At 31.0% G+C, this 24,538-nt stretch overlaps 2 protein-coding genes across 7 annotated transcripts; one reads left to right on the forward strand and one right to left on the reverse strand.

The window, feature by feature from the left end:
- The first annotated feature begins 9,243 nt into the window (after positions 1-9,243).
- LOC132625895 (putative HVA22-like protein g) lies at positions 9,244-16,429 on the forward strand. Of its 6 annotated transcripts, XM_060340517.1 has the most exons (10): positions 9,244-9,473; positions 9,660-9,721; positions 9,829-9,872; positions 9,975-10,046; positions 10,157-10,226; positions 10,436-10,482; positions 10,652-10,750; positions 11,734-11,790; positions 12,345-12,621; positions 15,941-16,429. In XM_060340517.1, the coding sequence occupies exons 6-10, from the start codon at positions 10,451-10,453 to the stop codon at positions 16,214-16,216; spliced, it is 741 nt and encodes a 246-aa protein (XP_060196500.1). In that variant the 5' UTR covers positions 9,244-9,473; positions 9,660-9,721; positions 9,829-9,872; positions 9,975-10,046; positions 10,157-10,226; positions 10,436-10,450; the 3' UTR covers positions 16,217-16,429. The 6 variants fall into 6 exon arrangements, with proteins under 6 accessions (XP_060196500.1, XP_060196497.1, XP_060196501.1 ...); XM_060340514.1 differs by lacking the exon at positions 9,660-9,721; XM_060340518.1 differs by lacking the exon at positions 10,157-10,226 and having other exon boundaries at positions 9,245-9,473; positions 9,975-10,004.
- Positions 16,430-17,424: 995 nt separating this feature from the next.
- Positions 17,425-18,437, reverse strand: LOC132625896 (uncharacterized). The gene has a single exon (XM_060340519.1). The coding sequence runs from the start codon at positions 18,365-18,367 to the stop codon at positions 17,879-17,881; it is 489 nt and encodes a 162-aa protein (XP_060196502.1). The 5' UTR covers positions 18,368-18,437; the 3' UTR covers positions 17,425-17,878.
- Positions 18,438-24,538: the final 6,101 nt, after the last annotated feature.

Below are 24,538 nucleotides of genomic sequence, written 5' to 3' on the forward strand. Positions count from 1 at the left end.
AATATCATAATCAAATGATAAATGAGGTGAGAATACATATTTGTTAATTGTAATTAAGGTATGAAAAGTGTACGTAAAACAAAATATCACGTCTTCATTGAATCGATACAAATACCTCGCGTGACTAAGTCTTTTTCTCTTTTTTAATTGCTTAGAGTTTACAACTTTGAATATACATAACTAACTTTGCTACTTCAATTTTTAATTAATGCTACTAATCATCTTAAACAAAATGAAATAGTGAACTAAGCAATGATAAAAGCCTATATCTAATTTCTTGTTTCATGGATATATCTACACTAGTTTAAGTGTTTAACTTGACCTTTATTCTATGACTATACCAGCTAATTCCTCAATTAATGTATTTTTGGTTGCTACTGATGTAAGATAGTTTTCAAGATTTTAGTTCAACTTAATTAGATTTATAATTCTTTTGACATCTTATAGTCAACCACTGTCAATAAATGAAGCAAACACTTATTGAAATTAAAGTTATAAATTTAACTTCCCCTCTAGTACAAGATCTTTCCATTTCCTCAAGTAAACCTTTACAATTTTAACATGTGTCATGATTTAATGGATCAGATCTGTTTAATTATACAAAGGAGTTTAACCATGGTAACCGGTCTATGGATAAATTAGAACCCATTTGCAAGCATATATGCAATCAATAGGTTAGACATTAAATATTATCAGAATATACAAAAGTCGAAGACCAATTACGTACTCCAAGCAAACAAAAGGCTAGCTTGTGTATACATTAAGCAATGTGACAAAAATGGAAACTAAAAGAACCACTTTTTTTTTTTTGGAGAAACAATAGTCATGCGTTGCACTAGTTAGACTATAAAGTGATTCATTATAAGTCATTACATTGTTTAAAAAGGGAAAGGGCAATCCATATAACAGAGAACTCTTTATATGATTAAAGTCTTGCAAGCATCTCCAACTTTGTTTAAAAACATGCACTTATTAATTATTTGAAATGTGCATGATTTGGGGTGATGGTGGCTAATGGAGGTGATTATAGGTAGTAGTAATGTAATATTGGTGGCTGACAATAGTACTTAATAATGTTGGTGGTAACTTGTGACGATAATATTGATGACTGATAACTCTGGTAGATAATAGTGATAATTAAGGTAGAGGATGGCGGTGAGTGATAATGGTGGTTGGTGATAGTAATATTAAGTATTATAATATATGTAATTTATAAAATGTTTATAATAAGATTTTCTATTCATAATACGTGTTATAAATAATTATAAGATATAGATCATTTATCATTTATTTCCTTTTGCATGGAAAAAATTAGCTGTTACTATAACTTTTTGTAAATATTATTTCAGAAAATTTTGAACGTAATTTCATTTATATAATATTTAAATACTAAATTATTCTAATATAATATATGCATCTATTACATTATTTAAAACCCAATAATACTTATTTAATTTTCATTCATAATTTGTTACCACGCCCTAACAAATGCTGGCTTTTGAACTGGTGACATCCCAATCTATAGGTTTCATTGTCATTTCTTCTAGCACTCATGGAGATCTCCATGCCTATCGAAAAAGCTACCACTACATATATATCTCAAAGGGAAGAATATCATGATACCTAGTCATGATAATATTTTAGAAAAAGGAAAAGATAAAAAGTACACAAGTTCTAGCCTCTGCAGTCTTAAGAACAAAGGAAGTTTGTCTTTAGAAGGGAAAATAAATAATGTAACTAATATACAAGTTTGTCTTGCTATAAATGTAATAGCTTAGAATTGTATGATTGTTTTTTTTTCCAAAATGTCCTTAATTATCATCAAGGTCGGGGCAGACTTTAACTATCGGGTTCGGTAGAACTCAGCAATTTTGGCTCAAACCCTGAATATACACATGTTAAAAATTTCACGAAATATGAACAAAAATTAAATTCAGATCTCAGTTACTAATATTTGAGGTTATTGTCCTGTAAAGTAGAATCCATAAAATTCAAATCTTGAATCCGCAACTACAATTATATATCATTTGTTGTCACCAGATTAAATTTAAGCAAGGTCCTTTAATTTGTATATTAGCCAGACCCTATAATATCTACATACACATAGACATATAATTGTTTTAGTATGAATTATAATAGTGGCCTCCTAAAGACGAACTAAAGAATCCAAGTTTGTCTGTATCATTAATCCTTTGTGAACATACATTTTATTTTAACCCATCTTAATTTAAAGTTTCAAACCAATATGCTTTTGTTAAATGGAAGAGCTCTTATATTTTAAACAACAAAATCAAGACCATTTTTATTTGATTTTGGCCTTTAATTAAGTGGTCCTACTTTGCAGATATTCAGCTTTAGGATAGTAGTGTCCACATTTTGTTAAAAGTCTACTGAAGCATATATATAAACAAGGATTAAGTTTAAACTTTAAAGAGGAATAATTAAAGTAGTTTATTATCATTTGATACTAATGTTTTTCTTTCTTTTGATTTGCATAAAAAGGATCGACCCTCAGAAATGACATGAGATTACACTTGTACATTATTTATAAATTATGACGAAGTTTCTAATGGCTCATAATTAGTCTAAACTATAGACTAGTTTACTTAATTCTGGGGTCAATGAAATATAAAAAAATATGATGTTGTATTTAATTGTGATCAATGTGACCAAAGAATGACGATGTATGGACTATGTAAAGAGCCTAAGCAATGAGGTTATAAGAAGACAGTATTTATTAAGGAAATTCAAGGTTGCCGGATCATTTATTTTTTCCATTGTACTATTTGACTCCCGCTCCATTTTTTTTTTTTTTTTTTTTGTTTATGCATGAAAGAAATTAACTACGGATATAGTAGACTAAAGTAAAACCTTCTCTAAATATAAACAAGCAAATATCCCAACATAGATTGGTTCAATTAGGGCGCACCTAACATAACTAATTAACTTTACTACTTTAATTTTCAATGCAGGAAGTTGATTTGGTATGGACTAAAGTAATGTTACCTAAGCAGAGATTTATTGTATGGCTTGCAAACCAAGAAAGGCTACTAACGAAGGAGAGATTACTCAGATTGCATATACCAGTTGATGATGAAACATGCTGGTTGTGTGAAGAAGGAATACTGGAAACTCAACAACACTTGTTTGCTGAGTGTTCATGGACAATGGAAGTCAGGAACAAGTTAGTAGCATGGTCGGGAGTACAAATGCAGCGGAATGGAGTAAAACAAACAATAAAATGGATCAAGAGGAGATCATGGAGCCAACTAAAGAAAGAGCTGATCACAGGTATATGGGGAGCCATGATATATCATATATGGCAAGCTAGGAACAGGAAGCAGTTCAGAAATGTAAGTATAACTACAAGTTTCATTGTTGAGCAGATACAAAAGGAGATTCGACACAGAGTTGAGGGGATTTTGGGTACAAAAAGAGCTGTTAGATGTGCTAGTTTACTTCAAAGATTATGTAATTAGTTGTTTTGATGTCCTTGAGGCCTAGGAAATCACAACAGCTTCATGCAGTTGGCTGTGATACTAGGTGCTCCTTAAGTGTATTATCTTTGTTTGTCTATGGTAATAAATTCACATTGATTACCAAAAAAAAAAATATATCATCTTAAAAATTAAGTGATGACATGAAGCATGTCTTTTCTAAATTCATGAAAATATCTACATGTGAACTTTACTATATAAAAAATAAAAAAAGGAATTAGTGAACAATTTTTGTCGTTAAACAGTAAAAAATTGTTACTAGTCTTATCTAAGGACTATGAGTTATATATCGATGAATTTCATAGTTAATTTCTGTATTTTCTTGTAGAGAATTAAATGAGGAGATGGTGACCAAAGTCTAAATATTAATCCCTTATAAAATGCATGGTAATTGCATTTGTTTTGATATACCTTTGAAAGCTTTAAGTGAAATTAATCCAATTGGCAAATAAAAGTGTATGTGTGCAATTAATCTACAACTTATATAGATAAATATTATCAGAATATTCAAATTAAGAGTCTTATAGTGTCAACTATCAACCGTTTACGTATATGCAAAGCAATCAACACACTAGCTTGTGTATAAAGGCTTAAAGCGATGTGATGACGAAAATAAAATAAATAATCATCTTTTCTTTGAGAGTTTAAACAATAGCCATGCTTGCACAAGTTGGACAATAAGTGACTCATCAATTGCTTAGAAAGGAAAAGGATAATTGAAAGAATTTTGCAAGGATTTAAGTTATATATATTGAATTTAATGAATTTTTAATTAATTAAAATAACAAAGCTCCTCTTAAGTTGGCCTACTAGTTAGTAAGTCGGGTAAACAACTCCCCCCCCCCCCCCCCCCCCCCCTCCACCAAAACCAAGTTATATAATTGAAGTCTTGCAAGTATTTCTAACTTTCTTCCCTTCCTTCTACAAATGACCCCAAAAATGTGTTTGTGATTCCTTTTGGGGAGTTTTACACTACAAAACAATCCCATAAACTCCACAATAAAAAATAGTCATTATCTATTTATTGTTTTACTAATTTTAGTCAATATATATGTAGTGTATAATTAGTACTATACACAAATTATATATTGGTAGGCAACAAACTATTACAGTTAGGTGGGTGCATTTCTTTTAGCGGGATGGCTAAAAATATTAAGCCCCTGTACTTTTCTTCTTCTGTAAAATCAATTGCAATCAATTTAACAACTTTAGGTTCTTGCAGGGAATTCGTTATGAAGTAGCTAAGCTACAACTAAGTGTGTCTTCATATTAGTGTTTTAGTACATGTTTATTGTGTGGTGCGAATAATATTAATATACTTTTTCATGTCTCAAATATCTTCGTACCTTGATATTTGGTGGGGAGTCACTAGGTGAGACATTCAGATTACTCTACAAATATTTTTTAGTAGTTGAATTTAAAGAACTCCAATTTGATAAATATTTGAATTTCCTTATTTTTGGTATTTGCATCGTCATTTCTTCTAAATTTTTTTTTTTGTAGATATCCATGCATGTCGAAAAGCAACCACTACTTATCTCACAGTCGAGATCATGATACCCACTGATGAGATCAATTAAAAAATTAGAATTGGATAAAAAGTACACTAGTTCTTTGCCTCTTATCTCATAAACATAGCATGTTTGTCTTTAATTTGGAAGGGATAATAAAAAGAAAATTTAAAGAATGTATATTCAATATATAGGAAGTGGATGGATCAAATTAAAGTTCCAATTATTGAAAAACTAACTACTTTACGTATCGAAAGAGAGCTTTGGAATAACAGAAAAATTGTTTAGTAGGATAAAAAGTATAGTAATTCTTAACCTTATCTTAAAAATAGAGCATATTTGTCTTTCATCATTTGGAAGGGAAAATAAAAGAATCTTAAAGAAGGTATTTAATAGGAAGTGGATGGATCAAAGTTTCAATTTTTAAACCTAACTTCATTATATAGTACTCATTGTTATAATATGGACAAAGCTTACCAAGTTGATATGAAGAAGCAACTCATCTTGTATTGGTTCTAATATGGAGTAAAGAAAGACCAAACAGGATGAAATTATTGAATAATAATGGCCTCTTGTCCTAAATATGAACTAGAGAATCCAATTTGTCTTTATTGCAACTATTTTAAAAAATATTGACATTTCTTTTAATCCGTCTTGATTTAATTAAACATACTTTTATTTAGTGGCAAAGTATTTCTTATGTTAAACATCAAAATCAAAATAATTTTTTTGTCACTCGGTGTATCGTTAGCGGATTCACGCCTCTTAGGGCTCATTAAAAGGGAAAACACTCCCTATCATCAGGAGTTTTCTACATTGTCAGAACTGAAATTCGATATCTCTAATTAAAGTTAGACTGATTGTATCCATCCACTACAATCTTGGGTGGTAAATAATTGTTTATTTGATTTTGCCTTTACGTGATATCTTTACAAACACACATTATTCAACGTTGGAGTAGCAGTAGAAAAAAAAAAAACGCTGGAATATTAGTGTTTGTTTGAGTTCCATGAGATTAACCTGAAAATGCGGAGATTGAATTTCAATTTAATACTATCATTTTGTTATTTATTCTTCTATATATATTTTTTAAGGGGTAGTCGTAAACTAGTAGTAATATTAATTGTTATTTTTTTGGCAGGTGGGGTAAGGGTCAAAGAGGAAGTTGAGGAACTGAAATTGTTTAAAAGGGTGGTGTAAACTACAAGGTTGGATCAAATAATGTCACACGAAGCTTCCAATTGCTCATAATTAGTCCAAATCATAGACTAATTAATTTACTTCTAGGGTCAATGAGAATCAAAATAAAAAGGCCAGAATAAAGGTTATGAAAGTAGTTGTCAAAGTCATTCACACTAAACAAATTTTGCAGCAAGAAAATATATTTGGGTATTTTCTTGCAGTCACTTGAGACAAACTTCGAGTCTAGAACATAAACCAGCGTTATGAGAAAACTTGTGCATTATTTATAATTGGATTTAACTTATACTCCATAGTACATAATGATAATTGTAATTTTTTTTTACATTATTTAGTTAATTTTTAATTTGTAATAATAAATTAGTTATTATTTTTACCAGGTGATCAATGTTTATCATAAAGATTCTTTTGTAACCTGATTGTGTAAATATTTTTTATATCGTTGGTTAGGAGCGGAACTAAAGTTCTAGCTACGAGTTCAGCAAAATGCAGTAACTTCGATCAAAACCTCATTTACTTAATATGTACAAATGAATTTATCCAGAACCCAATAATTTTTTATTTTTTTAAAAAAACATTAAACCTATAAACTCAAAGCTTTCAATCCGCCTTTGTCATCGATATATAAAACTTAAAATTGTTTATAATTACGTCAAATGAAGCTTCCAATGGCTCATGACTAGTCCAACCATAGGCTTATTTACTTGTGGATCAATGAAATATCAATAAACAAATGTCGAATTTGAATTACGGTCAATCTGACCAAAGAAGATGAAAGTACTTATTTAATAATTATAAAAACCATTGTTCTAGAGAAAAAGTAATACTAATAAAACCCATTGAAGTTAAACAAAGGTACCTACCTGCAGCCAATTGAGACAAACATAGAGTCCAGAATATACATAAGCCAAGATTTTCAACTAAATCCTTCATTCCCCATTGATTATCTTCTATGAAATTTATCTCTATGCCTTATTTCCCAATTTCTACGATTTTTTTCTTCAACTTTATTTTTCAATAAACCTCAACCTAGAAAATTCATAGACACTCATTTGTTGCACGTCAATTAATATATTATAATTAAGTGTTGAATTGGAGTGAGGAGATATATATATATATGTATGTATGTATGTATATTAATGAACCATGGGTTCTAGTAATAAAGTTTACAAAAAAAGAAACATAAAATTTTTCACTGATTTAATAGAAACATCGAGCGTAAGTTAATTTTTCTCACCTCAAAAATTCTTCCATGACCGATTAAAATTTGAACAGAAGAAATAACCCCACAAAGATTTCATTCCTTTTATTTACCTATGGCTTGTGTTATATTATACCAATCTCAAGTAAAGAAAAGACTATACATAATATATCTAGAAATTGAAAAGGTTCAAATATACCTTACCTTGAAGTATTCATGAATTATCTTATTTTTGTCTTCCGTTTGCCTATCCATTCATGTTAGTTCTATCGTTATCTTTCATCTCAACTATGTCCTTTGTTATCTTTCATCTCAAATATGTCATTTATCTACCTTGACTTTGATATTTGTCATGACAGAGCCTCGTAAACAAACACAAGATCCAAATTTGTCCATAAACTAATAAATTATTTATATTCCAAACAATTGAAATGTTCAAATATAACTTTGAATAACTAAAAGAAAAGGTCAAAATATAATCTCACATGACTTTCACCATATGAACCAAATTAAACTCATTTTTCCCGGTAAAAAATCGTTAGTTGGAGGGTTATACTTGAAACAAAAAATAGCGGTAAAAACATTTATGAACCGACAGATAAATAAAAGATAACTATAAAACAAATTACGTACAAAATATTAGCGGTATTATTTTGACCTTTTCTCTTATATATAATTAATAATAATAATATCAAAATGCTCCCATGACTCCACGAAGACTATCAACCGCTAAACCCGCCGTTTGAAATAAAGAATCCCAATATCTCCACTTTCACTGAATTTCCTGTCAAATAAGGCATCGTTTTGTATACCCTCCAACTAAATTTTATAGTAGTTTGTTTTGTTTAAAGTTATAAATTTATACTCCCTTCATCTCAAATTATCTATCGTGATTACTAAAAATAATTTTCTCAAATTATTTTTCATTTTAGAAATTTAAGACACGATTAATTATTTTTTCCTCCATTTTACTGTTAGTAGAATTTTATCGTTAATGAAGATAGACACATAAATAGAAAAAACATTTAATAGAGATAGAGTATAACCTAGACATAAATAAGGATAAAGTTAATCAAATACTCTTCCTAATTAATATTTCTTAAGAGACGTGTAAAACAACAGAGCGACAGATAGTTTTAAACAAAAGGATTACCTAGAATAAATTTATAACTTCAATCAAACGAAGCGCAAATTTAATCTCGAATTTATCTAAAATTATCAAATTAGGTGTTATTTTAATCCTACATCCCCAATGAAATAAGTTAGTCCAAACATTATAATCTTAAAATTATATTTCGAAATAATTTAATCCGCGAATCAAACGACGCGCCAAAGAAAAACTGAATCAGGAACAACATAAAGAATAAAATAACAAGGCGTCCCTCTCAAGAAATCGTCAAATGCCTTTCTCTTCTAAAGTTTTACCCGGTCTAAACCCCACGCCACCCCGACCCCCACCCCCTACCCCACGCACCCCACAAGATATATACATACATACATACACTATATATATATATATATATATATATATATATATATATATATATAACCTTGCACGTTCCTATAATAATCATACTACTAACTTGTTCTCTCATTTCACGTTTTCTCCTTAGGGGTCGTTTGGTTTAAGGACTCATTAGTCCCGGGATTATAATCCCGGGACTAATTTATCCCATCTATTGGGATTATTTTATACCATCTAAAAGATGGTATAAAATAATCCCAGTATAAGTGGGTTAAGAAGGTATAAGCTGGGTTATCCCAGCACTAATTTTTATACCATGTTTGGTACAAGGTATAAATTTATCCCAGCACTAATTTATACCTTATACCAAACATGGTATAAAAATTAGTGCTGGGATAACCCAGCTTATACCTTAAACCAAACTACCCCTTACAGTTATATACTTTTTTTTTTGTCCATAATTTGAGATCCTTTCTTTACACAAAAGCAACTATATTCATTTTTTCTTCTTTCTCATTTTTATTCAAAAAATTCATTATAGTTCTTTAAACCCCTTTGAATCATTTCTCTCATAGATAGAAGATCACAAGTTTATCTTGGTAAGTAAGTTTCTCTTTTTAAATGTTTGTTAAAGATTCAATTTTTATTGGTATTTTTCAGTTTTTTTTTCTAATGGGTTGAGTGTTTGTGTTATATCTATTTAAGATTCTTTCTTTACACAAAAGTAACTAAATAGAGTTTTTTTTTTTTTGTTTGCTCATTGTTATTCAAAAATTTCACTGTAGTTCTTGAAATACCTTCAAATTGTTAAACCCCTTTGAATCATTTCTCTCATAGAGGATTCCAAGTTAGTTTTTTTTTTCTTTTCTTATTACAGTTTGTTCAAGATTCAATTTTTATGTTATATTTTTTCAAATTTTTACTAATGGGTTGATTGTTTTCTTGTTTTTTCAGGTATTTTGAAGTTCCCAAGTTTCTCTCATTTACAAGTTCAGCAAGTAAGTTTTTTTTTTTTTTTTTTTTCAGTTTGATCAAGATTCAATTTTTATGGATATTTCTTATAATTTTTGTTAATGGGATGATTGTTTTGTTGTTTTTAGGCATTTTGAAGATCCCAAGTTCTCTTATTGGTAATTTAGCTTCTGGGTTTTCTTCCATTTAGAGTTCAACAAGTAAGTTTTTTTTTTTTTTTTTTTTTTTTTTGCAGTTTGATGAAGATTCAATTTTTATGGATATTTTTTCAAATGCTTGCTAATTGGTGATTGTTTGTGTTTTTTTTAAGGCATTTTGAAGAACCCAAGTTTATTTTTGATAATTTAGCTTTTGGGTTTCTCCCATTTCAAGTTCAACAAATTAGTTTTTTTTTTTAATAACAGTTTGATCAAGATTCAATTTTTATGGGATATTTTGGTAATGGTTGAATATCTGTGCTGTTTTTTAGGCATTTTGAAGAACCAAAGATATTTTTAAAATTTTTTTTTTTACATGAAGATTCAATTTTTATGGATATTTTTCAAATTTTTTGCTAATGGTTTGAGTGTTTGTGTTGTTCTTTATTTAGGAATTGTGAAGAAAAATGTTGGGAGAACTCCTCACAAGCAGTTTAGTGTAAGTGATCTGTTTTTTTGTCTTTTTGTTTCTACTATTTTGCTTTGATGATTCCTTCTGTTTTTCTGTCTTTTGGATTTTTTTGGCTTTATTGCTTTTGGTTTGTTATTGTTTGTATGTGGGGTTTTCGTGTATTTATTGAACTTTGCTTTGTAAAATTTATTTGCAGATTGGTTCTTGGATATGCATATCCTGCTTTTGAATGTTATAAGACTATTGAGAAGAACAAAGTTAGTATTGAAGAACTCAGATTTTGGTGCCAATATTGGTAATAGCTTTATTCTTTTACTCTTTACTCTTATATCCTACTTTTCACTTTGTTTTTAATTTGATACAAATTTATTAAGAAACGAAAACATTTGAAATTTTTGGTCGATTTTAAACATGTCATAAAAGTTGTGTTGTTATTAAACCTTCTCATTAAGGAAATATCGAAACGCGCTATTTTCTTTTTCTGTAAGGGCATATTTGGACATATTTGTTTCTCCCGAAAAAAATAAATGCATGTTCAAACACAACCTCAACTTTCAAATACCATGTCTCAACTTCAACTTCAAAAACTCTTTTTTCAAATTTCAACTAGTAAATTTATGTCCAAATGACTGCTAATAAAAAAAAAAAAATAGTGTCAAATAAAGTGTAACAGGTGAAATATTATTTTTAGTTTATCTTGGAGAGGAGGGGTTGTCAAGTGAGGATGGGATGGGGTGGGGTGGAGTGGGTGTGAGGGGTTGAACCATCAAAAAAGCAAAGGTGGCAAAAAGGGTATTGTAGAAATAATTGGTTTTGAGTAGTTTTTTGGCATGTTCAAGCTTTATTAGATTAATAAAAAATTGTCAAATTATTATAACTTTTAATCAAATGATTATTAAGGGGTTTTCCTTTGATAAACTTTAGGTCAACCAATGATAACCAAAAGTCTGTTCTTTAGTCCATAATTGACACAGAGTTGTTAGCAATTTACAACTTCCCATATGAAAAATGACATGTAGACAAAGCACTATGAGATTCTAGAAAGTAAATGATACATACTTTGGTGGTCTATTGGAACTTTATTCGTTGCTTGAGCTGGTGCTTTTTTACTTGTACCTTAAAATCCAATCTTGAAAAAATTTGAATAAGGTTGTAGGTGAACTGTTTCTTGATCTTTTTGGTCATCTAATAGTATATCTTTTGTCTTAGTTGGGACTTGATGATGATATCCACTTAAATCTTGATTAGTTCCTAATTGTTTTTTTTTTCCTTGTTCAGGATCATTGTTGCTTTGTTAAGAATATTTGAGAGCATTGGTGATGTATGCATGACATGGTATGAACTCAATAAACTTCTAGGCCTTCCATGTGATATATGAAATCTATGTTGCTGAAGACTCTAAAATGTAGCCGCATTTGAATCGGATCCTCTAAAAATACAATACCCGACGACATTTTTGAAGAATCCGAACAACCAACATAGCATGAAACAATGATTTGCATTCTATTAAGAAAAATTATAATCGAACTCACACTTGTTGGCCAGAAAACTCTCACCGGTACCATTAGACTGCACACATTTATGGACTGCAATTTGCATAATCTTCTTGGCCTTCCATCTCATACATGAAATTAATGTTAGACTCTTCAAAGATGACTTCCGCACCCGTGTTAGGTCCTTCAAAAATGCAGTACTTTTGGAAGGTCCGTTACACACCGGTCGACATTTATGAAGAGTTCGAGCATCATAGCAACAAACTACGATTTGTGTTTTTTTTTTTTTTTTTAAATTAAACTCATATGCCCAAAAGACTCTCACCGGTATCACTAGACTGTAAACCTTGTGATCTGCATTTTGCATTTGACCTTCTATTTATGCTGTTATTTCAGGCTACCAATGTACAATGAGGCAAAATTGGCACTTATAATATACTTATGGTATCCAAAAACAAAGGGAACAGGATACATATATGATACATTACTGAAACCATATGTATCAAAGCATGAACCAGATATTGACAGAGGTTTTCTAGAGTTCAGAGCAAGGGCATTTGACTTGGCCATTTATTACTGGCAAAATTGCACTGAATTGGGACAGGCAAAATTCTTTCAACTGCTTGATTATGTAGCTGCACCATCTAGAAGAAGTTCACAGCTCAGTTCTGAGGTACTTTTCTCATACATTATCTCCCTCCATTTAACTATTTAAATTCTTGGTCATCATATTTTCTTGATTTGGTGAATGTTTTGCATGTAGATTAGTCTATTTGAAAGTTTTTCTAGAGTTCTTCCTTGACTGTTTTAATTAACCCAAAATCTAGATTTCGAGAAAATAAAGGATTAAGAAAGTACACGTAACCGACCATCAAGGGATACAGTGAGATGGATAGAGAACCTTCCACTCTAGATAACCTTCCACTCTTAATTGGTCTCGAATTCCATACCTGCAGCTAGTGTTTAAACCAATATGTGTGTACTCATTTATATTTATTGTCACCTCAATTTATATTTCTTAAGGTCGACATACTTGGCTTGGTATAAACACTGCGTATCAATAAGTGTTTTATGTAAGGATTCGATCCCCAGAGTGAGAATTGAACCAATAGAAAAATGAAAACAAATTGATCGAAGGGTAAGAAGGTAGGTCGGGATGAATTAGGGAAACATTAAGAAGTAGCCAGTTTCCTGTCCCTATATTTGAAAAATAGTCACTATCTCGGAATTTTCAATATACATAAGGAAAACTCTAGGAGAGTGGCTACTTTAAAAGATAGGACCGAAATATGATCGCGTAGGCCTATTTCGCCTACGAATTCTGCATGGCCAATTCGCAGGATTGCTCTTATTTTGGGGTGGTATTTAATTTTTGCCCTTCGTTAGAACCCCTTAGTTTCGGGTTCGAACCTCCGTTTAGTAAAAAAAAAAATCTCAAGGAATCTCTGCCTTGCGAAATTCCTTTTTTTTTTTTAATTTTTTTTTTAACTGAGCTGGGGTTCGAACCCAGAACCTCGGAGTATTAGCGAAGGACAAAAATTAAAGACCTCCAATTTGAGGGCCAAAAATTAAAGACCAGCCCAAAAGAAGGACAATCCGCGCAAAAAAATGATTCCGTATTGAACTCCAAGAGGTCTCCTTGTTGGGCCTTGAAATCATATTGGACCGGTCCAACTTCCTTTCGAATTTTCATTTCAAAGTGGACTATAGCTTAGGTCCATACTTTTTGATTTCCCTCATTTCGAGTTTGCTTCTTGAGACAAGATATATTCTGCTTATCACACAGGTATAAGCTAGATTCGTTGCCCACTAAATTTGATCTTCCTATTATTATGACGTTTACAACAACATACCCAATGAATCCCACAATGTGAGGTCTGGAAATTATTATGACGTTTGAATTCTAAAAACCATCTTCATTGGTATAACCAAATTTGGCATTATTATGTGATAGAAAAAATGAGACTTTTATACTAGTCCTTGAGATCCATATTCCTAATGTTCATACTGGTGCCCAATCCCGAAATTTCATTTTCCATAAATAAACCCCACACTTATTCCAGATTGAACCATTTGAAATTTTATTAAAAAATGCATAAAGACCTGACCTGCGTGACCTACCTAAGTTTAACCCATCCATTTATTAACTCAATCTTGATTCGTCCAATTCACTTCATCTAAAAGCCGGACTTATTTGGGCTAAATACTTATTCCGGATTGATCCATTTGAAACTTTATTAAAATTGTTATTCTATTTAATTTGATGTGTTAATAATAACAAAAGAAACAAACTAATTATAAGCAAACAAATTGAAAAAAAATTTACAACTTGATAAAGTTGGATGAGTTTGGACAATAATCCAAGGTTTAACTCATCTTCACCCGGTCTTTTCTAGTGCAAATACTCCCACCAGATTAAAAAAAAGTGCCCCCTTAGCCTTTTCTTTTTGGGTCAAAAAGAGTGTCCACTTATCAAATCAAGAAAGAATTAACCTTGTTTTTTCAGATTTACTCCTATTAAGTGTTATGTGATCAAATCCCAATGCCTATTTAATTAGGGGTAGTTTAGTCAAATTACATATTTTTATCTAGAAGTTAGTATTTTAGTTAGTATTTTCTTAAGGGGTGTGCAAATAGCTTAGTGGACATTCTTTTTTATCCGGAGGGAGTAATGTTTAATCGAGCTAATAGTTAGTCCATTTATTATCTAATCCACTTTAGACCCGCCCAAACTTAATTTAACTTGCCCATTTGACACCGCTCGCTTCTAAAGTTGCAATTCATGATCTTCACATGGGTGAGGTGATCGAATGCGACTTTAAATGTGACAAGTTCTGTTCAAATGTGTACATCACGGATTGGCATATTAATTTAAAAATGTGAAATAAAACGAAACATAAAATGGGACAACAAACTTAAAGGCTGATTGTAAAATACAAAGACTATAGTTCAAGATTTTATAGCTTATCCAAGAACGAATCTTCATATTAAATTATAAAGGAACCATCCTTAGGGATTAAATGAAAGAAAAATAAACTTGTTAATAATGAGACAATCTTACACGTTTCAAGTTTTATAGGTTGTTCATATAATTCTTTATTCTCAACCAAACAATCATACAATTCTATGAATACCAACAAATAATGACCAATCATTCCTCACCGTTCCTTTAATAACCACTTTATTTCGCACTATCACTATCATCAATTTTGTTATTTCCTCGTTACTTCCTCTATTTCAATTTGATTGGCATATTTGTAGTGAATTGTCAAATATATCATACTCCCTATGTTTTAATTTATACATCTTTATTTTTCTTTTTAGTTTTTTTTTAAAAAATGTCACTTTTTATATTTAGTGACTTTTTAAGTTTAACATCTCACGTGACTTATTTAACATCGTAAGATTCAAAAGACATTTTGGTACATCACAAACATCTTAATTTTAAGCTACAATATGCAAATCTTTTTACTTTTTAAAACTGTGTGTTCAGTCAAACTAAAACACCTAAATTGAAACATAGAGAGTAATATTTATGTGATTATGATTTATGGTGACGGTTAAATAAGATTATAAGTTAGTCAAACTAACTTATAAAACTTTTTAGTTTATTTATGTGTTATTTAGTAAGAACCAAAACTGCTCATAAGTCAGAACCAATCAAGAGTTATAAGTTAGTCCACTCCTAACTTACTATTCTAGAGCTTATATTTACCCCTAATATATCTTCGTAATCTCTAATAATACTCTTCCTAAAATATAATTTGTAATTATCTTTTTGCTGTTTTTGTCATTGCTATTTGATATGAAAAGTATTTTCAAATCTATATTTTTTATAGTTATTTTCAAAGACATTCCAATCATTTTAATAAATAAGATGTTTGTTTATTCTCACTTTTAGTACATCCATTTAAACACGTATTTGCTTATTTATTATATTTTCACTTATATGTAAATTCGTAATGTTTTAAATTTTTGATCAATTCTTGCAGCAAAGAAATGGTACTGACCATTCCCGCAGACCGCCACCTCCTTCGGCCCCACCAGCACCACCATCATCGTCGTCCTCCTTCGGGTTATTCAGGAGGAAAAAGGAGCCATCCGATAGACGGCAGCCACCACCATCACCGCGGTCAAACAGAGGGCAGCCACCACAATCGCCACGGTCTTACTTTGCCCACGGGTCCATCTTTAATCCTTCTAAACCGGAAACGGTTCACGTGCACCCGGAGGATCTTTACCTAGACCCGGACTATCTTGATTCTTGAACCCGGTTCAGATGCTGCCCGGTCCAAATGTAGGCACTCCAACTAAGGCATCAGTTAGTCAATCAATAGTTTACTAGTACTAGAAATAGTAACAAATTGATTTACTAGAAATAGTATAAGAAATTTGTACATTGTAATTTGTAAATAACCAAAATGGAAGACAAACACTCAGATTTTTTTAAAATGTTTATTTATTGAACTTTTTTCCTGCTCCATATGTTTTTGAATTGTTTCATTTTTTTTTCAGTTTTCCTTTAATATAACATGAGAAAAATGAAGGCGTTGTACATTTATGACCCTATAGGTGCTCCATCTAAGGAAATCCGTCAAGTCAGTGTAGTAAAAAATTTGGGAACTCACGGCCGCTACTTCTTGCCGCAGGGGCGAATTTATATAGAAAAAATGAGTCAAGTAAACCCATGATCACCCGATTAAACTCGATATATTATGTATATAATTCTTAAGATATAACTAATATTAACTAAAGGAACATATGGTCAAACAAGATCGAATGGAGCACTGATTAGTGTTGGATTTAATCCCTTAAGGTTGCGAGATCGAACTCACTAAATGCATTTTAAATTCTAAGCAGCCTTTAAACGTTTTGCTCGCTAATTTGATGTCACTATAAAATGGTGAACCCATCCTTTTAAAATGCTGAATTCACCTCAACTTCTTGGGTACACTCTAAACCCTGCTCCTAATGTAATAGCATACAAAAGATGTAAACCACAGTAGCAAATCCGGTGCGACGAGGTCAGACTTGAGAAGATTGTTAGTGACGCGAATTGATCTTCTCCCTTATTGAAAATCACTGACTGAACCAACTCAGCCACCTTTGCGAGAGTTTTACATTATAATTTGTAAATAACCAAAAATGAAGAAAAAAGACTCAACTATTTTAAATATTTTTTTTATTGAACTTTTTTCCTGCACCATTTGTTTTTAATTTCTTTTTTTTTTCACCTTTTTTCTTTAATACAGTAACACGAGAAAAAATGAAAGGCGTTGTACATTTCTGACCCTACTTTTATATTTTAAAAAACTAGAAGTTGACAATTCGAAAACGGAATAAATTCTATATATTTGCTCGAGTCGGTGACCTCCTAATCCGAAACGCACGTTACGTAACCAATCAACACCACTAGTCAAAGGTCAGCAAAAAAATAAGAAATTTGTACATTGTAATTTGTAAATAACCCAAAAAAGAAAAAGCAATAAGATTTTTTTTTTTTTAATTTTATAGAACATTTTTCCTTCTCCACTTGTTTTGAATATTTTCTTTCCCCACCTTTTCTTTAATAGCATGAGAGGTGTACATTTCTGACCCTATTAATTAAACATTTTAAAAACTAGAAGTTAACACTTCCAAAATGGAAATATACACTATATACCGGGTCAGGTCGGGTCGGGTCGGCATCTGGAGCTCCGGATCCAAATAGCACGCAGCAGCCAATCAACACCTCTTGTGGAGCCAAAAAAAGAAATTTGTACACTGTAAGTAAAAAAAAACACTCAAAATTTTTAACTTTTTTTTTATTGAACTTTTTTCCTGCTCCATTTGTTTTTAATTTTTTTTTTCCAGCTTTTGTGATAACATGAGAAAAATAACAGGCATTTTACATTTATGACCATATATATTCTGTATGTCGGGTCGGGTCGCTATCTGGAGCTCCGAATCCGAACCGCACGAAGCAACCAATCAACAGCTCTAGTTAACGGACCAAAAATGAACCGATCAACAAACTCAATAACTCTAGCGACCGGATTATTAACCGGTGACCGGTAAAACAACCGGCTGAACAAACTCCGTCCATCGGAATCCGGCGAAGTAGACATAGGCTGTAAATAAGCCCAAGCAGCTTGCTTAACCAAACGATTCCTAATCGAGATTTCCGAACCACCAGCGGATTCATTATTATTAGGTCTAGGTGAATTAGCGGTTGACAGCGGCGGCATTAGATCTCTTAAGGAAGTATACGATACAGGCTTAATCGAAAACAACTCATAATCGGAATTCGTTGATGAATTCGATGATGACGTGGCGGTGGTTGACGGTGATGATTGTAGGTTGAGTTTTGTAGGGAGGATAACGGAGTTACGGCGGCGTAGGAGAGGGTTTTCCGGTGTGGTTGAGTCCATGGAAGACATGGCTGAGGTTTAGTGAGAGAAGATTCTAGAGAAAGAGAGAGACTGTGGTTAAGAATGAAAGGAGGAGTGTATGAGATATATAAGAGAGAAATTTGGACTAATAATGTAATTACATATAAATAGCTATTATAATCAGATTACTTAATTATAAGCTAATTACAGATAAAATTTTATTATTATTATATTAATAAGCAATATAGTGAGAATTATGATTATTCAATGCATATAAAATCACAGGGGATTAGAAGTTAGGTTATTCATGTATTGTTGAATCTTGCATAAGTAAGATCATATTCGGTAGCATTCTTTTACTATGTATAAAAATTAACACACCTAATACGGTGTATGATTTGTAATTTTCGGAAACATTCTCACTACATTCTAAAGTAGAGGTAAGTTTTGCGTATATTTTACTCACCCCAAACCCCACATTGTGGGATTAATAATTTTTATATTTTAAATGAGTTTCTTAAGATAAATACAAAGTTTGAATCAGAACTACTTGATTCGGCCTAGCGCAAATCTTAATCTCTGACTCCGCCCCTATGTATAATGGCTAGAAAAATAAATAATAAATTCAGCCGGTTTTGTGTAAAAATCCCAAATTTTTATAGATTACTTTTCTATAAAAGTGAATATTTTATTAATAAGAGAATGATACAAAAAAGGTCACGTGACTCATTCAAGTATAGTCTTTACATTTTGTTTTCACTAACCAACTTCTCAAAGTGATTGTGAATTAACGTGTATTCTGTACGTTACAGAATCATCTTATTGTCAGAAATAATCATCATTGCATTTTGTAAAGAAAAATGCGTGCCTTATTGGTGTTAAAAAAATAAATTATATTGATTAAGTTAAGTATATACAGAGAGTATACACTTGATGACGCAGCATCTACGTGATTATAAAAAAATGACAAATAGAGAAATAATTCATATAGTGAATTTTGGTTTGTTGGAGTAAACGCAATTATTGACGTATATTGTCACTATCTTTTAACTTAATTGGTCTGAGGTCTTTGCTGGTCTTTTGTCTTTCTTTATTTTTCTATTTTATTTATTTTATTTTTCTTTAAGGAATGTCTTTGAATGAACTCTTACTTGTGACCTTCTTTTATGTTATTGATTTCAATTACGGCAAGCTATTAATTAATTTCCTTATTAGTGCACTTATTTCACATATAGTGATTGAAGTAGATACTACAAATCTTCTCTTAAAAAATAAAGTAGATTTTTAATGATAGGCAAAAATTTAAAGAATTAACCTAAACAGTCGTTATTCAACTGTTTAAATTAAAAATAGCTAGTGAATAATTTAAAAAGTAAATCGTGACTTCCACCGGCCATTTGTGTAAAGATTCCAAAACTTTTATCGATTACTTTCGTGGAAAAGTGAAAACTAATAAGAGAAAGATACAAAAAAGGTCACGTGACTCATTCGAGTCTAGTCTTTATCATATTCTAATCATTTTTGTTTTCAGTAACCAAACTACAAGATTACTTTGAAACTAATTTCTCAAAAATGATAGTGAATTAACGTGTAGTTTATACGTTATAAAAAGAACTCATCTAATTGTCAGAATTGCACTTTGTCAAGAAAAATGTGTGCCTTATTGTACTAATTATATTGATTAAGGATATACAAAGAGTATATACTATGATGACGCAGCATCTACACGGTTGTCGAAAAGACAAGAAGTGGGGGAGTGATCCATCATCAAACATATAGTATATATAATTAAAAAGATTTACTTGCCTAAAAAGCAATGTAATTTTCCATCAAAGGTATACAACCTTTGAATTAGATGACTCCGTTACTGGTTAGTAACGATCCATAGTAGGATCATCGTCAGAAAAGTAGAACGGTTGAGTTACTATTACTACTTATATGCCTGATATAGTATTTTTCCGATATATCACCATGTAGAGAAATTTCAAACAAAAGGTAGTGGGACGTCAAAAAGAGTGATAAAATTATGTCCGCCATCATACAGCCTTATTTTATAAGCCTGTCAGTCACCTGATTCTACTCTATGTATATTGGAGAAACCTGAAGATTATTCCGGGCGTGGTAAAATTTCATATTTGATTTCACAGTAAAGCAATACTATGACTACATGAGTTTTAATTTCTAGCTACTAGCTATATGGTTAAGAATCTATCATCATACTTCATTATATTTTCAGCTCATTACTGTTCAGTAGTACTAAATACTCCATCTTTTACAATCTATTGACACTTTCAACATTTAATTCACATGGATGAGAAGAACAAAGGACGATACAAGATAAATGAAGTAATTGAGGTCCACATATAAAAATGAGAAGAATTTACGTTAATATAAAGTTCCTTGGTGACGACATTCTAAATTATTTTTGTATGTCTACATAAATTTAGATCATAGTAACACATAACACAGACAAATAAAATAAATAGCAATGACCAACAAGAGAAATGTAAGTACAACATGTGGTTCTTGTGATTGGAAGAGGAAGAACCAAAAAAGACAAATATTAAACAAATAAAATAGTCCATAGTAATCACTTTTTAGAGATGAGTGTTTAGCCAAAACACTCTTTAGGCTAATCTTTTTTGTGGACCCGAAAGCTTTTTCTAAGTGCGCATAAACACGGCTTTGCTTATAATAATTACATATAATTTAACAAAATTGAATGATGCTATAAAGTATGTATATCCTAAACGAATGATCCTCATAACACGAGGTTTCCAAGATACGTCAATATTTGAAACAAAAAATAAAATGTTTGTAGTTGAGGACTTTTTTTTTTATTTCCAAATATTTTTTGCTTTTCTTAGAGTACGTTGGGGTTGATTCTGTTTTAGAAAATTGTTAAGGTCTGAAATTTCTGAAAACAAGAAATATTTTTTAACAAACAATTCTGGTTTTAAATTTTGGAAATGTTTTTAGTAACATTATGAAACTTTAAAGGCCATAATGCATGGAAAAGTTATGTAAGTCCAATTGTAAGAGAAATTAAGGGTGTTTTTGAAAAGTCATACGAAAATTAGATTTGGGTGTAATTATATGATTTGACATGCTTTTGGATTGTAACTTTGACTTGAATTTGGGTGTAATTATAATTTGACTTGGCCAATGCTTATTTGATTATAACTTTAATGAATGCTATTACACTCTTTATAATTAAGACCATGTTTGTTTCAACTTAATGTAATTTTGAAATGAATCACTCAGGTCTTGGTCCATTAAGCGCACTTTTTTTTCCAGCCACATATTTATAATTATTCAGATCTTATGCATAGTCATAAAATTTTTAAGATGTTAATTTAAATATTTAGGTTAAGGTGTATTTAAGACGTCTGCCCATTAGATTCACACAACTATTATTACTAGCTTTCGCACAATCATCAACGTCAACAGTTTTCACCAGTCTGCCATTACTGTTCGATTATCACCACGGGTCACCGACATCAACCAGTACTACTAATCATCTCATTAACTTTTTGAATTTTCTTGATGATAAGAATTAGTGATGGAAAAACTAAAATTATTGTGTTTTTTATATAAATGATATAATAAACTATTTTGACTTGACCAACTAATTAGTGGTGAACTCAAATTCCACATATCTGGAAAATGACATTCTATTAGTTTTTATTTCTCAACAGGCATGAAAAATAGTGGTCCAATCAGTTGCTTACATTAGGACTACTGCAGAGACCCTTCATGGGGTTTATATATGTCTCACTCATTAAATTTAAGTATTCCATAAACCTTTGATGCTACAAGTTTTTGTCATAATTCATCTTACACTATATTGGCATTGTGCCATTTGACTATTCACAATGTTTCAAGACAAAACTTTTGAAATAGTCAAAACAAATACCTAAGTACTTCTTTTTTGCTTCCCACCTTATATTTGGTGTATGTATTAGGGCTTCGATTACTCCGAATTCACGACACATAAGAGTGATAAGATCCATCAAAGCTAAGGGGGAAGAGATCCCTAGTCCCTGTCATAATTTTCTCATACTGACGGCTTGTAGCTGAAACGGTAACAGAAAATCTCTAATTTTCAACAGACGTCCCCTCGAAATTTGGTTCGTCGGCAAAGGATTTTCAATGAAAAATCCGTTAGAAACTTTACCAATGAGCCAAATTAATTTTGATAGACTCCGTCAGAAATTAGTATTTTTGAGGTAGTGAACCTCTGGTTAAAAGTGGAGAAGACTCTATCCTTCCTACCACAACCCCGAATAGTCAAATACCTAAAATATGTTATTGGCTACTTGCTAGTTACTCTATAGTATACAGAGAAGCATACAGGAAATTAATGGTTGGCAAAAGTCATAGATAGCCTCCTAAACTTTGTCACATTTTCCTCATGGCTAACTAAACCTAAACTTGTTCCAATTTGATATCTAAACTACTTTGAATTTGTACCACATAAGCACTTTTTTGACAATCAGGAAAAAATATAAAGAGAGTGTAGTCCACTCGTGATGACGTGGCAAGCAGACTAATTAAAAAGTGACATGTGGCATGGGGGTCCAAAAGAATTATTAAAAAATTAATTGTAAGAAAAAAAATATTTAAAATCCATTAACTAATTAAGAAAACATTTTAATAATAAAAGAAATAAAAAACCAACCCACGCCACCCACCAAAGCTTTCCAAATCTGGGTTTGAACTTCAAGATTGAGTGGCTAACTGACATTTAATAGGAATAAATTGAGTGGCAATAACTGCTAAAGAGACATTCATTCGTATCTCATAACTAGAGTGAAACAGACAATGATTAGAAAATTATATAAATAAGAAAAATTAAATGGATAAAACTATTATATATATATAGCTCCTCTTGACCCCGTCTATTAAATTTCGGTATTTTTAAACGTTTGTTCACCGACTTATGACACCAAAATTATCATAAGCTCCATGCAGAGGCGGAACTATAATTCGAAGTTTGTGGGTTCGGGATTCTAATTCGTTTAAGTTACTGGGTTCTAACGTAACAATTTATACATATTTAATAATTTTTTCAAAACAAATATAGGATTTAGACCAAAGTTACTGGGTTCAGCCGGACCCCCCATTAATATGCTAGCTCCGCCCTTGGCTCCATGTACTAAGAGGCCGTTTGGTTTGGATTGTCGGGATATATATAATCTCAACATAAAACTTAGCATAAATTTATAAGTATGTATGATTGGGATTTAAAGATATTTAATCTCTCCGTATAGGATTCAACATTAATTAATACAATGTTTGGTTGCTCATTTTGGTTTCCACATAGATATTATATGCATAAGTTATTGTAGAATCTACAGATTATTTTAAGCAAGATAGAATGCCGATATTAAGTAATACTCCTACAAGGAGTAAAATGCTAAAATGTTCAAACTAACCCTAATGGTAACAATATTTTTATTTTGCATAAAAAGTAAACACATATTTTAAATTATATATTGTATACTAATATGTAATACATCAAACTAAAAATATTATCTCAGCGTTAGATAATCTTTGAATAACTAATCTCCGTGATAATATTTGGTGGTTGTTACACTCGTGCTGTTTGTACAAGTGTTCCATAGACAAAGTATCTGATGTTATTAACTTGTCCCGATCCTTGCTTTATGGTTGATTTCTTTTTATAATTACTTTCTAATGCTTTTTCTTATGATAATCAAAGTTTAATATGCCAAGAAATATGTATATATATATATATATATATTAGAGTTAAGATTAAAAGTGCAGTTGATCTACAGAATTATTAGAGCATTTATCCCTAAAAACCTATAAAGAACCACATAAACAAATTCATAAAAAATTTCAAGGGCCATAGTATATGATACTGATTTTTTTGTAGTTGTTAATTTATCACATTCGTGATGTTTGCGCAAGTGTACCACAGACAAAGTATGATGTTATTAATTTGTCGTGATCGTTGCTTTATGGTTGATTACTATTTATAATTTACTTTCTAACGCTTTTTGCTATGATGATCAAAGTTTAATATGCTAAACCACAAAGATTAAAGTTAAGATTACAAGTGCAATTGATCTGCAAGAATTATAGAGCATTTTTGAAGATTACTTTTAGGTCAATTGCTTTAATCTGTTTTGTGTCCATTCAACACTTTTACACCTGTCGTGGATACTGATCACCACCAACAAATTGTTTATT

This window comes from Lycium barbarum, chromosome 2 (genome assembly GCF_019175385.1).
Source record: "Lycium barbarum isolate Lr01 chromosome 2, ASM1917538v2, whole genome shotgun sequence".
NCBI classification, from domain to species: Eukaryota; Viridiplantae; Streptophyta; class Magnoliopsida; order Solanales; family Solanaceae; genus Lycium; species Lycium barbarum.